A 15297-nucleotide genomic window follows, 5' to 3' on the forward strand; every position below is an offset into this window, starting at 1 on the left:
TCCATGTGGAAGTCACTATTGACTGATTTGTTTATGAATCCATACTTGCAGATCACGTATACACATACATGCCATTTGTCTTCTCTAGGGCAGATGGGATCTTCCAGCAAGACAATGTGACATGCCACGCGTCTACAAATGTCCGATGAGCAACAGACACAAGGTTGAGTTTTTCACTTTCTTTGCTTTAGACCAATTTGGTTCATACTTTACCATCCAAGTGGGCATAGAGTTAGATTAGAATAGTGTGCCCGAATCAAAACTTCTAAGTACATCCCTGGTACCCTAATTCCCTGGACCTGAAGCCAATTAAGCATCTAAGGGGCCGCCTACATTATAGTGTTTACTCTATGGATCTTCGACCATGTACCCATGTGCGCTATGGGATGCGCTGCAGTCATCATGGCTACAGATACCTGTACCAACCTACCAGCACCTTACAGAGTCATTCCTAGCCCATCTAGCTGCGGTCCGTGCTGCAAACGGCAGTTGCTTTGGCTATTACTGTGTGACTCCACTAGTTGGCTGGTTGAAAAGACAATCTGGCAGTGTATGGGAACAATGGATCAGCTGTATGCTCCCACAAACATCAGGAAACAGTTGGTCAAACCGGATTAATTTTTCCCAATTAAACGTTTAGGTACAGTATATGAGGAACATTAAACTAGTGCCTTAACCAGTTTAATAGTTTTAAAATCCAACTCCTGTATCAAAAAATAACACTGTTTAATAGAATAAATAGAAACAAATCAATTAAATAGACAATCAACAGTAAAATGTTGTGGTTATTTGATAAAGCTGTGTAAATATCACCAACATCTAGTCAGGCTCAACAGCCCTAGCGCTAGTAGCAGATCCAATGGTGAGTTACTTTAAAATAAGAACATTAACATTGTTCAACATTCAATGTAGACTTTTTTTTTTTAATTTACAATTCATTTAAAAAACATTTAAAACAGACTGTTTGAACTGCAAAAAAAATTGTCCTGCAATGGGTCAAAATGATAAATGTATAAATACATAACATACTTGTGAGACAGGATGAGTGGCCTCTGTTCTTTATTGCCCCAGTGGGTCAGGTGGTGGCATGAATGTTCACAATGCCAAATGATGAAAAACAATAGTGAAAGGCACAAACGAATCCCTTTGCAAAACACATTCCTTGGCAAAATAAATACAGGCAAAATCTCACTTTATATGTCAGTTACGGCTTGCAGGACACAAGTATAGCCTTCCACTTTGGCAATTTCATCTACCAGCTGATTACCTACAGTTACAGTCTAAACTGTGGCCCTTATTCTAGTTTAATCTTATTTCGGATGGGCACCAAGTGTTCTTTGCCCCGCCTACCGTACGGATCGCTCACACCGTCCGTATGCGATAAGACACCGAGCGAATGGACCGCAACTGGATGTTTCATGCGAATACCTCCCCCAACTGTGGGGAAACCCCCCCCCATTCTCCGATGGTCGCCAACCATAGAATGATGGACCCAGCGGCCAGGCAGCACCGAGTGCTCCAGACCACTCAGACATTTCTCCGTATGAAAGCAGGGATATGGGCGGGCAGCTGACATCCGGCTATGTCAGATGTCCGCCCCCCACACGTGAGTCACGGCCGGATTACCATACGTACCCAGCGTTTTCATGGGAACGCCCATGAAACGCGGGGCGTACGCATATGGTAATGAGCTCAAACATCCCTTCTGGCCCTGTCTGCCCCCTGCTCGGATGGTTTAGACCGATCATTTTCTGCACGGAACACAAGCCGTGTTCAAACATGCGAGGTGTTCGCACATGCACAGAAACGCCTCTGCACATGCGCAAACACCAAACATCGGCTGTCCGACCCAATCAGGGCCTGTGCCACATATTACATCCTACAGCGCACATATTACATCCTGTGGCTGTCCATTCATATGGACATCTGAAAGCCTGAAAGCTTTTGAGCTAGATATTTAAATTTTATTTGTAAACATGCAGAAGTAGGTAGACACTGTCTGGATACTTGAGTGACATCACAAGTTAGAGAGAAATTGGCTGGTCTAAATCAGAAAGTAAAGGAAAGTCTGAGGAAAAAGTTGATCATGTGTATGGGATGCCCTTTTAGTTTGGATGCTTTGAGGAAAGTTGGTCTCATATTTCTGATCCACTGAATAGGATTTTTAGTGATCTGGGTAAATTTTCATTACCAGTATGCAGCTGCTAATCTTCCAGAGCTCTGACAGCGGCATCTACTCCACACTCCAGTACTGAACGTTGAAAAATTCCAGCAGCAATATCCATGTATTACAGTAGTAACAATCTTGAAAGTGGGACTTTTATACCAAATAACACTACATGTCACCTACATAGCTTCATTTAAGGCGAATCCATCATTTATACCCCGGTCAGACAAAGGGCCTTATTCTAGTTCACTCTGACAAAATCCTCCTTAGCTGGACAAAACCATGTGCACTGCAGGGGGGCAGATGTAAAATGTGCAGAGAGAATTAGATTTGGGTGAGTTATTTTGTTTCTGTGCAGGGTAAATACTGACTGCTTTATTTTTACACTGCAATATAGATCTCACTTTGAAGTAAAACCCCACCCAAATCTAATCTCGACCCCCACGGACTACCCTTTTCTACTCCATCCGGAACCCCCTACTGGATTTACAAATTTGGGTCACCACCTGCCCAATCTTTGGAGACTTATCCGAGAAGTGAGGTATTCCATCTTTGCCCACCATTGGATCAAAATTAAGGTCTCCAGCAGGATACACGGACACCCCAATCACCAGTTCAATCCAGAACATCCCAATCACCCTTGTCAATTGTGGGTACCACCATTTGCCCTCGGGAGGAGAGTACACTTTTGGAACAAGCGGGACTCACTTAAGTATCCATTGTCCTTTATAAGTGGTTTACTGTATGTTACTGTGTACAACCTATTAGTGCAATATCAACTTTTTATCCATTATTTTTATTGTATTATTATATTATGTGAATTAAATGAATTTGTATTTTCATGTAATACCCACCTGATCATTTCAAACCATTTTATATTACTAATCCTTTTGAGCACTCCACAAACCCTTTTCATTATTGGATTGGTGACTGAATGCATTGTAATGTTGGTGGAAACAGCTTAGCCTTGAAGTAACATAGCGCATTAGGTTCAACTAGTTGAACAAAAGGTTCAACTAATGCCATCTAATTGTGCACCTTTACAGTTTAATATAGTGTATGACTAAAGGCCTCTGGCTTTGCCCCAGAGCAATTTTTAATTTATGCTAATCGTTTTTTATAATATTTCCCATTTTTGTTTCTGAAGTCAATAAGAAAACATGATTGACACTCATCCGGCCAGCGCTCGGACTGGGTGAGCGTGGCAGCGGGAGAAGACGGGAGATGGTATGAGGCAGCAGGAACCTGAGAGGGAGTCTGGATGGAGCCGGGTGAGCTGCTCTCACCCGGCTCTGCGGCGGGTATGTACGGAAGTCAGTGGGAGGGTGTGGGCAGCGGCGTGAGGGTGCGGGATGCAGAGTACAGGAGGACAGCGCTGTGTAAGCTGCTGCTGCTCACACAGCGCCATCCTCCCTTCCTCAATCCGGCATGTTGTTATGCCGGATTGAAAATGATGGAAACACAGCCAAAACCTTTCAGTTTTGGCTGTGTTTCCGTCAAAAGCAGGTGAATTAGCGGCTCTTCCGTCAATCCACCTGCTTTTTGGCATGTCAAAACATTTCGACATGCCGGAGAAAAAAAGCTATGATTCAATAGATCGGAACCCCTTCCGATGTATTCATGTCAAAAATTGCCGTCTTTTTGGCAAGACGACAGTTTGGACCTCTATTGAATATACCCCATTGTATCAAAACTTTCTCCAGGGCCACAGACAGTTAAAATAATAGCTTCAATGAAAAAGTTTTTATTTGTGAACATTTCCCTTTGCGCAACAGTGGGTTTAGCTTATGTAATACAATAGGAGCCTTCACTTTTAAAAATCTGTTTGTGTGGTGACATGCCAGAAGGATGCAAATAATTTAGAAATAGATTCTTCACTACCACTACTGTGTCTACGGGATGCGGTCATCTATTAGAATGAACTTAGGTCTACAGTCATTAGGTCGACCCCACTAGGTCGACTGGCAGGAAGGTCGACCTGACTTAAGGTCGACATGGGCCAAGGTCGACATGACTTAAGGTCGAATTTGCATAAAGGTCGACTGGTCATAAGGTCGACATGGGTTTTTCACTGTTTTTTGAGCCGACAGGCGGTATTTCATGCCCTACCATCCACTAGGGCGTGGTGGGAGAATAAAATAGTGTGCCGAGCGCAGCGAGGCACCGTGCCCGAAGCATTGCGAGCGAAGCGAGCGATGCGAGGGTCCGATTCTCATTGCCAACTGTCTCCATGTCGACTGTGTCAACAATCGGATCAAAAAACAGTGAAAAACCCATGTCGAGCTTATGACCAGTCGACCTTCCTCATGTCGACCTTTATGCAAATTCGACCTTAAGTCATGTCGACCTTGGCCCATGTCGACCTTAAGTCAGGTCGACCTTCCTGCCAGTCGACCTAGTGGGGTCGACCTAATGACTGTAGACCTAAGTTCATTCTGACAGATGTCCCAATTCCGTGTCTACTGAGTAATAATTGGAGTAATTGATTTGGAGAGCACAACGCCATTAACTTTTCCAAATGTGTTCTTTTGTCTGTGATATCGCGTTTTCTTTATACCATGAAAGCGACTAGATTGAAAAAGTCATGGATTTCAATATAAACATTACCAAATCATGACTGAAGTTAAGTTTCCCTTCATTCATCGATAATTCTCCATTTGTGACTTTAGGTAACATTTTAGCAATCCCACTATTATCTTCTGAAGATAAGAGTAGTCTTGTGCATACAAATGGTGCGATTTGAGCTTTTGATTTTTGACTAGGCAAAATTGGAAGAAAAAAGGTAGCACAAATCGCAAAGTGTGGACACAGCTCGAGATGCCAATGTGTCCCCCCTGGGATTGGCATCACGAGGAAAATATAGACTGTGCGGTAAAGCTAATTTTGATATTGTGTACAATCTAATTTTCTAGTATAATTAAAATTGTCCATAGTCAAATCTCAAGTAAATATAGTCAATATTTTATGGTTCTGGGCTAGCAGGAAATTCAATGGAAATTGCATAGTCAAAACCGAACGTAGCCAAAGCTTCAGCGTGTTTATGCACCTTCAGTTTTAAATTACTAATTTGTTATATCCAGGAAATCATAAGAGCTTTTTAAAGAAGTGTTTCCCTCTAGTAAACTTGCCAAAAATCTTAGTAGAACAGAACAGGGTGTCTCACCCATAGGTGTATTGATATTCCTTAGATTATACATGGTTTACTCTTGAACTTCAACCAAAGTTTTATGCAACATTGTAGCCTTGTCCCAAACTATTGAAGAAGAATTTTAGACAGTGTACTTTATATACTTTTGTTTCCACCTTACAAACTTTCTATTTTTCCCCTTCCAAACCCAGATCATGCAACAGCAAGAGATCAACTACTCCCTATTTTTTGGCTATAAGTTATGGTTACCCCGCAAAGGATACAAAATCTTTCATAAAATTTGCTTGTAAGCGTTTCTACTATTCGGTTTACTTTAATCAATGCTTCATTGGCACACATTTTGGTCAAAGTTTAAAGCTGCCCATACACGCTGCTTTGTGAGCGTGCTTTCCGTGCTGTACTAGCACGGATCACATTGCATTGCATGTGCATCCGTTGTGCATGCAATGCGATGCAATGTGATGAAACCTAAGTACAAAAAGTATGTGCAAGCATATACTTTTTGTACTGTGCGATGAGGTGCCGCAGGAGCGCGCACCTCAAAGCACACATCGGGTCAGCACTCTTAGCAGCGTGTATGGGCTGCTTCAGTCTTCCAATGCTAGCTCTGTTTTTTTGTTCAAATATTTCTTCTGACACGCTTTCACCGAGATTATTCCAAAGTCTCAACAGATCAGTAACTTGTCAAAAATGGTAACAACGGAAAACAAATATCTAAACAATCCTGCCAAACTACATAGTGCAGCTTCTGATAATGTATTTTCCCTGTCAATATCATTTTTCAGCAACCCACATGGCTCTGAACGCTGCATGAAATGTTATTCCTTACACAATTCTTAATTATTCAAAAAAAGCAGTCCCTTTAACCACATGAAGTAACATCCTAAGATAAAAACATTCACTGTTGTTGGGATATACTATATACCCTTGGCCTAGCACATCTTTTTTTGGTACTTGTTTCCTAACTGGGCGCCCACGATCTCCATCGCGGGCGTCGCGGGTAAAGAAATCGCGGGGATCGCGGGCATCGCGGCCAGTACATTAACGGCCGCGACGCGATGCCCGCGATCCCCGCGATTTCCCATAGGGTTCAATGTTAAATTTAGTGCTGCCCGCGATTTTACATTCAATGCTTCAATGGCCGCGATTTGGCCATAGGAATCAATGTTAAATGGGCCTTTTCATACCCCCACTATCCATGTCACCATGGAGTTGAGAATAGAATAGTGTGGCGAGCGCAGCGAGCCCCGCGAGGGGACGCGGATACCTTCACAGGTAAACGCAGCCCTACGCGGGCTTCACAGGTATCCGCGTCCCCTCGCCACGCTTCAGGCTCGGTGGCTCGCTGCGCTCGCCACACTATTCTATTCTCAACTCCATGCTGTCATGGATAGTGGGGGTATGAAAAGGCTCATTTAACATTGATTCCTATGGCCAAATCGCGGCCATTGAAGCATTGAATGTAAAATCGCGGCCAGCACTCAATTTAACATTGAACCCTATGGGAAATCGCGGGGATCGCGGGCATCGCGTCGCGACCGTTAATGTACTGGCCGCGATGCCCGCGATCCCTGCGATGGGCGCCCAGATAGGAAACAAGTACCCTTTTTTTTAATGTCATGATCGCAACCAACCGCGACTCTGCTAAAAAAAAAAAAATGTTCTGGCATAATTTTAAAAAATGAGGCTAGCTTCACATAACAGGGATTTTATTTGCAATATCATTAGCATTATTTTAATTTCTAAAGGGGCCGCAAGGTGAACGATTGTAGGTGATGTATCGCATACACTGCCTCTGGGCTCAAATTATATCTTCTTAAATCTATTTTGGAGATTGTATTCTGAAAATAGTACATACATAAAAGGCAGATATCAGTCTAACAGATGTTAAAATGGATATGACAGAACTATATAATTCAACATTGATGTGTGCAATACAAATGTTAAGGAAATCCATATTAAAAGGATGCAATCCCATCTATTTAATTGTTCCAGATAGCTGCAGTTTTTCAACCAACAACCTATGGTATTCGGGAAACCCATAATCACCAGTGTAAGTGTAGCTCTGAAAATGTTTTGGATATTTTTTTGTGCCAACTTTTTCACACATACAGTACATGCAAGGCAAATAATTTGTGCTTAATGAATCATGTGCTTTGACACAATATCAAGTAATGTTGGGGGTTGGTAATTCTGCTGAAATTACACTAACTGCTCCGTCTAATATTATTTTGCAACCATAGCAAAAAAGGTAGAAGAGAGGCACGCCATGATTCTGCCATTCAACAGTGTGCATGTGGCCCAATTCATTTTACCAAAAAAACATTACTTTTTGAATATGTAAATGAAGTACTCTGTTTACTATGTCGTATCTGTTTCATGGTGTTATATTCATACAGGACACCATTTTAAATCGCAATGCCCCAGTGATCGGTCAACTTGAGAAATATTTTAAAATGGTCTTCATCTCGGTTAAAAAATATTGCAAACCAAAATAAAGATCTGTAAATGTCATACATTTTTTTAAATGTTGTTCTCTTTGACAATACAATACTATATCCCTTCTATAAAACTGTTGACCTACTATAACAAAAGCTACTTTACATTGTTCACTAGCCAGCACTTTATCGGTGTGGATATCAATATTGAAGTCCGGTACATTTGTATGGATACTATTTCAGGTTTTTTTTTTTAAAAGTGATCGATTATTATGGCAGTGTAACATTTCTTGCAAAGACCTCACTAAAGAGCTTGTCGAGCAGTGCTACATTGAGTTAAAGTTTGTGTTTCAGGATTATCTTTTTGATTTGTCATTCCATTTTAGAGAGGAACAATAATAAAAGATAAGACACAGTACCTATATAAAGAAAAATTATAAAAATATAAGGATAAAATACAATTCATAGTGGAACACCTACTGAACCACAATAAGGAACATTATTTGCTCTTCAAGTTCCATTTAATCTCTTCTCTCTCTTTTACAGTGGAGTAGGGTACATATTTTCTTCCAACACAACTCAATATTAAAACCCTATGTATTTTTTTATCTTGACTGTTAGCTCATTCTTCTTTTGCTTTTTTATTTGCACTCTGAGAAATGTGTTTCGATTTGCAAAAAGACAATTATTTTGCTCAGTGGACACATATTTATCTTTATGAAGTCATTATCTCTCTTTCTTGGTCAGTATCATTATTATGGGAAAGATAAATAATTTTGTGCAGTGTCTCAGCGGGTGACTGGGGGGACTCCCAACTGCCCTCCCACGGCGTGGGACACTGCCGGCAGGAAGTGGGAATGTCCCCAAAAAATGGTATATTCCCACAGATGCCCTATTAAACCTCAATTACACCACTTCGGTAACAATTCTCTTTGTATACAACACATCACGGTTCTTGTGTAGTTTCACTTCCGGGTTGGGTACGCTCGCCAAACTATCTAAAATAAAGTAACTTAACTCCATGCCAACGTGGACAGTTCATACCCCCACTATCCACATTGGCATGGAGTTGATTTTAGATAGCGTGGCGAGCGTAGCGTGGGCGAGCGAAGCGAGCCCCGCTGGCGCCGTGAAACTACACAAGTACCCATATCACTTATAGCTGTATATGCAGTGTGAAAACATACAAGATACACTTGTGTTCAACCCAGTCAGTCATCTATGTATGTGTGAATTATGGGCTGCAGTAACAAACACATACCTTACTGAACCAGCTGGGACTTTTCCTTTTTGCAAGGGACAATGTTGTACCAAAACCAAAGATCATCCCTGCCGTTGCGACGGTGCCAAGAAAAATCCCCCCTATTATAAAATAGGATATACAAAATGTGTAAGAACAGGATGTACAAAGATCACAATTTATGTTTTTTGATGCAAAAGTCATATTTTATCTAGGTAAAGACCTTTACATGTGTTCCTTGTATGAAGGACATGCAGAGCTGTAATGAAATAATTAGCAAAGTAATAGACACTCGTTATTTTATTAACCTCAAAAAGCTTAAATGCATAGCCATTGCATATAACTGCTAAAGAAGAGAAGTTGAACGTCAGCTTCTGTCTAGTATTTATCAAGAACATAAACTTTCCATTTTTGATACATCTTCCACTATATTTCCAATGAACATTAATTTGCTTTGACCATGAAACCAAACTTTCATAGAATGTACCAAATAATGCAAAATGGGTTTATTGGGACTGTGATTTCAAACTTATTTTGAATCCTTTCAAAATACATGTTTAGTTTTAACAATGGCGATTTTCTATTCAGTGTTTTAAATGATTTAGCTATGAAGGCATGGTTAATGCCCTAGAGGCATTGTGCAACTCACTGTGGGCTATTCAATTGTTTTATCATACCCAATCTCCCATCTAAAGGGGGGGGGGGCAATATTCACATGTTATCATGAAAAATAATTGTATCCCCACCCCACTAAGGTACTTCACTACCAGAATGGCAATTAGGGTATACTTAAAGGGCATGCACACAGGGAGATTTTTCTGAGATTGCTCAGCACACAGCTCTGCACAGCAATGTGTTCTTAGCGATCTGTCAGAGCCAGTGTTCTCCGGTGAGCATGCTGGATCTTAAATGCCAGGCGATAGCGATGTGTGGCCCCCTATGGCCCCTACAGACGGAGCGATGAAAGGCCATTTTCTAAGCGATCTAATCAAATCGCTTAGAAAATCCCCTGAAATCACCCCGTATGTAGGCCCTTTAGACTGACATTATGTGCAAATTCTAATAAATGGAGCAGATATGCTGAATATATTACTCGGCTACCGATTCCAATTAATTGTAAACTATCCAACAAATGCTAAAGGAGATAGCTATTGTTATATTAAAATACAAAGAGAATGTAACTGCTGGGAAAATTATTAAATAACCATAGGAAACACTTATAAATTTAATAAATCTGAATTTATTTACATAATAAAAACATTGTAAACTTATTTAAACACTGAGGGGAATATCCTTTTAGCAGTGATAATGTGATGCACTTTTGCAGGTATCTCCTGAAAAAGGTATATGCACTCATTTTTTTTGAGCCGATCTGGTTTGAAAACGGCAAAAACAGGTCACATGCACTGTGCGAGCCAGTGAAAAGTACAGGTGAAAATGGGGAAGACAGCCTGTACCCCCCCAAAAACAGCATAGGAGAACAGTATAGAAGTATATTATACCCGTTCTCACTGATGCAAAAACCCAGGTTTTTGCCAGGGGAAGCAGTAATTTCCCATGTCGTGTCTCAGTGTGAATGAAATTCCCAGGTGTAATGCCCCAGTAATTTCACACAGATTTTGTTCAGGATTATTCCTGGGAATTACACGGGTGTCCACCAGTGTGAACAGGTACGACCTGGGTTTTTCACACAGGACGTGAAAAAGCAAGCTGAGCTCTCAGCACTATGGGCTGACTCCTCCTCTGGGACCAGCACTGCTCCCTTTTCACAAGTTCCACCACCTTCCTCCCAGTTTTTTATACCCTTAGGCTACAGCCACACATAGCAGTGTCGCAGGTCCCGTTCAGCAGGACCTGCTGCACCGCAAGGAAGCTGTGTGTCTGCAGAACAGCATCCACCCACTTCTGACCGCATTTGATGTGTAACACAGTGTGGCACCGCCACACTGTGTGAACACCTACATTGAAATGTAGCCGTCCCGCCGTCTGGTCCTACAGCAGCATGACATGACAGCTGCGGCAGCACTGGCAATGTGTGGCCAGCCAGCAGGACCCTGGATCAGATGGACCTCCACCCTCTTCAATTGCGTAAGCCACCGCAACTGACAGGAGACACTACTTTAAAAAGAAATGGAACAAAATTCAGGATGCAGGGGATTGCGTTTTGAGCCATGAGGCCCCTCAAGCAGGCAGGTCCCATAGAAGTTGCATCCCCTGCACCCTCTGTAGTCACACAACTGGACAGAACTACAAGTACAGTATGAAGTTTGTATATTCTCCCTATACTTGCGTGGGTTTCCTCCGGGTACTCCTGTTTCCTCCCATAATCAAAAATATACTGTAGGTTAATTGGCTCCTAACAAAATTAACCCTAGAATGGATCTGTGTGCGTGTACATGTGGTAAACTCCACTGGGGCAGGGAATGATGTGAATGTTCCAATATTCTCTATAAAGCGCTGCAGAATATGTGTGCACTATATAAATAATTATTAAATAACAACAACAACAACAACAACAACAACAACAACAACAACAACAACAACAACAACAACAACAACAACAACAACAACAACAACAACAACAACAACAACAACAACAACAACAACAACAACAACAACAACAACAACAACAACAACAACAACAACAACAACAACAACAACAACAACAACAACAACAACAACAACAACAACAACAACAACAACAACAACACTCTTTTGCAGGGCAGTACCACAAATAACCACCCAGCGGCCACACAGGACCTTTGGAAGTGGGCCAGAACGCCATAGAGGCCCTAAAGGAAACAAACTGCCTCTACCGCCACAATGGATAGCCAATGTACCGTATATACTCGAGTAGAAGTCGACCCGAATATAAGCCGAGGCACCTCATTTTACAACAAAAAAACTGGGAAAACTTATTGACTCAAGTGGGACCCTCACTCGAGTATAAGCCGAGGGGGGCTTTTTCAGCATAAAAAATGTTCTGAAAAAGTAGGCTTATACTCGAGTATATATGGTAATTCCAGTGACATGCAAAATCACAATTGTGAGTTAACCCCATGGGGTAGGATAACATACTTGGGGTGGGTAACATTAATTTGACTTCCATCTACAGTATACCACCAACCCACATTCTAGATATCTAAAACAGAATACTAAACATTGGTCCCGAATCCTGTGAAAATGGTCTTTAAATTAGGGTATGGGTAAAAACCGGACCAGGACAAAACCCCCGGACCGCCGGACCAGACATCAAACTGCATTTTGGAGCTTGTAGCGTCCGGTCCGGGGGGTGTCCTGTCCGGGGGTGTCCTGTCTGGGGGTTCTGCCTGTGACCCCTGTCACCAGGTAGAGGAGGAGGGGTAGAATAAAGTCTCCCTGTATGGTCCGGGCATGTAGCAAAAACCGGACGGTCCGGACCACAGGGGGAGGCTGTAATCTCCCCTTCCCCATGTCCCTGATAATAGCTATCACAGGGACCCCCCCGGACAAGACACCCCCCGAACAGGACACCCCCCGGACCGGACCCTATAAGCTCCGGACTGCAGATTTTGATGTCCTGTCCGGCGGTCCGGAGTCTAGTCCGGTCCGGTTTTTACATAGTCCCTTTAAATTATCAAAACAATTTGCCCTGTGAAAGTGCTGACCATTGTCAATCCTTTTCATGCAATATACATTTTTGTAATGCAAAAAATTACAACAAATGTACAGATATTGTCACTATCAAAACACCTAGAACTACGATATTTAATTTATTTTGGCAAGGATTTTAGGATTAATATTATTATAAAGTACACCCGGTGTATATTAGAGAATTGAGTGTGTATAAATAAGCCATCTAGTAAAGCTTTACAACGAGTCTTAAATTGACCTGAGCCATGAACATTTTGTCAGCAGCTGGTCTGCACACCTTGGGTCACAGTGCTGGACCGACCCCGGGAGTGCACTACCCCGAGATCAAGTGCATACACAGCGCGTACAGGTTATACTGCACCTTTAATGAGCAGCAGCTTGTCCTCTCGGGTGACCTCAGCAGGGTGGACAGAAGTGCAATCCCAGGCCACCCCCTCCTTCTTTATGCTGGCACCCTCTGTATCCATGGTCAATATTAGCTGTGTGTTTTCCCCGGTGCACACATGCTAACCCTCATACATATACATACACAGTGTGCCCCGGATCTCCTCCTCTTCCTGAGACTGAGTAGTTGAAGTTCTTCCTGTGTAATACAATCACGCATGACATTATCACGCGAACGTTGCAGCACCCCTGTTACACTACAGAAGAAATTGCTTGCTTGTACGTTTAAACCAAGAGATACATGGCTGCTGTATCTCACGCTAGGCAGATGAATATGTACTGTCTCGGCTACTCGTGATTAATGCAATTTTGTAATTTTGTTTCAGCAGTCCAGTCACAGTGGCTGCAGTGCCGACCATGTAGCATACCTCCCAACGTGACCCATTCCAGGAGGGTCAAAATGCGCTGCTCCTGCAGGGGGGGATTTGTTATCGTGTATGTAATATATATGTGGTTTGGGTACCCCGGTGTTAGCCGCTTGTAGTTGCCTGCATTGGCAAGTGTGTTGTGCTTGACAATGCCAGGTCCCCTCGCTAATGATCTTGCTGCTGGGAACACACATTGGGGATGATTCTGGTTCACTTGTATTTAACCAAAATAGTCCCCAGGTGCAAACCCCGACTGCGAACGGCCGCGGCAATTTTCAATGTCGCCGGGCCGTTCGCACAGAGCTGTGTGGGCTGGGGGTATGGGACGGCGGACTCGGATAGCGCCCATGGGAACGTCCAGCGGCACATCACATGACGTCAGCCGCCTGCCCTGTCTTCGTCAGTCTCCACAGACTTATATTTGCGAGCCCAGGAGAAATCATTAGATGGTTGCCGACCATCGTATGATTTCTCCTACTGCGGACACATGCGTGGGGATGTCTCTCCGTGACAATATCCCCTCTCATGGTTGCGAGGGTAAAAGGCAGTGGGGAGGGGGGCCTGCATTCGTTGGGGCGGCATTACAAGGACTCGATAAGATGCGAGTTTTGCACCTTATCAAGTCAACCAGAATCACCACCATTGGCACTGATGAATTCAGCCACATTCCAATGTTTGGGGGTCTGTGCATGCGCAAGCACGTATTTGCGTATGTGCAGACCCCAGTAAAACACAGCTTCGGTGAGGCACATGTTCATTGAGGGGAGGGAGGGCCAGGGGCAGTGACGGCGCTGGACCATGGGAATGCCTTGTATTTTATGGGCGTCCCCATGAAAATGCTAGGTGTTCCCATTGGTCCGTGGGCGGACCGATGGCTGACGGGGGTGGGCGGCTGATGTCACAGGATGCCAGCCGCCCGCCCCGTCTTCGTTGTAAGTAACAGTTTCCACAGACTTTTATTTGCGAAGGCATGAGAAATCATTTGATGGTCAGCGACCTCCGAATGATTTCTTCTGCCAGCGGAGGCATGCAAGGGGATGTTTTCTAGTACACATCCCCTTGCATGGTACAGGGGGGCATTAGGGCTGGCGGCATCTGCAGACAACCTGAATCAGGGCCATTGTGTCGTGTGTACCCAGCATTTATCTGTCTGAAGCCCCATACATGTTAAACTATTTACATCGGAGCTCCCAGGCAAACAGTATAGCTCATATCGACTACAGGGCCGCCACTAGTAATGTTGGGGCCCGGGACTGACCTTCAGCCCAGGCCCCCAGCGGCAACCCCACACGCCGGCACTAGGCCTCCCCCCCAATTACTTACCAGCTGTGGTGTCGGCGGCGCAGCAGCATCTTCTCCCGGGGCTCAGAGCACTCACTGCACAGTGCAGCCTGCAGAGCGCCGATCCCCTCTGTATCCTAAGCTCAGCGCTCTGCAGGCTGCACTGTGTATTGTGTGAGCCTGGCCACCGGGTGGGGGCATTTGTGTGGGTGCGGAGCGGGGGGGGTGCCGTGCAACTGTGGGCAGCTGCCCAGTCCCCTCCATAGGCTGGGGGCCCGGGACAGTTGTACCCCTGTCGGCGGCCCTGATCGACTATAATTAATGATATCGTTCAGTGACGTCACCCGCCCCCTGCTGCTAGCATGCTTCCTTGACAATACATTGAGTATGCCGAGCAAATGTTGGGGAGATTGGGAGGTAGGGGCTATGTCATTAACAATGGGCCTTATTCTAGTTCACTTTTTCTGAAAAAATCCTTCTTAGATGGACAAAACCATGTGCACTGCAGGTGGGGCAGATGTTACTTGTGCAGTTATTAATACTCAGACAGTGCGGCTGTGTGGGGAGAGGGGCAGGAG

General features: G+C 43.7%; 1 protein-coding gene across 1 annotated transcript in view; it reads right to left on the minus strand.

Annotated features, from left to right (window-relative positions):
* TMEM242 (transmembrane protein 242) overlaps window positions 1-13241 on the minus strand; it is a 42477-nt gene extending 29236 nt beyond the window's left edge. The window contains exons 1-2 of the mRNA XM_083176339.1: window positions 12988-13241; window positions 9015-9115 (exon numbers count right to left, since the gene is read on the minus strand). Of these exons, the coding sequence (XP_083032465.1) occupies window positions 9015-9115; window positions 12988-13093 (207 nt within the window). The 5' untranslated portion in view covers window positions 13094-13241. The remainder of the gene's footprint in view (window positions 1-9014; window positions 9116-12987) is intronic.
* Between the last annotated feature and the right edge of the window lie 2056 nt (window positions 13242-15297).

This window comes from Crinia signifera, chromosome 3 (assembly GCF_055691185.1).
Source record: "Crinia signifera chromosome 3, ASM5569118v1, whole genome shotgun sequence".
Taxonomy (NCBI): Eukaryota; Metazoa; Chordata; class Amphibia; order Anura; family Myobatrachidae; genus Crinia; species Crinia signifera.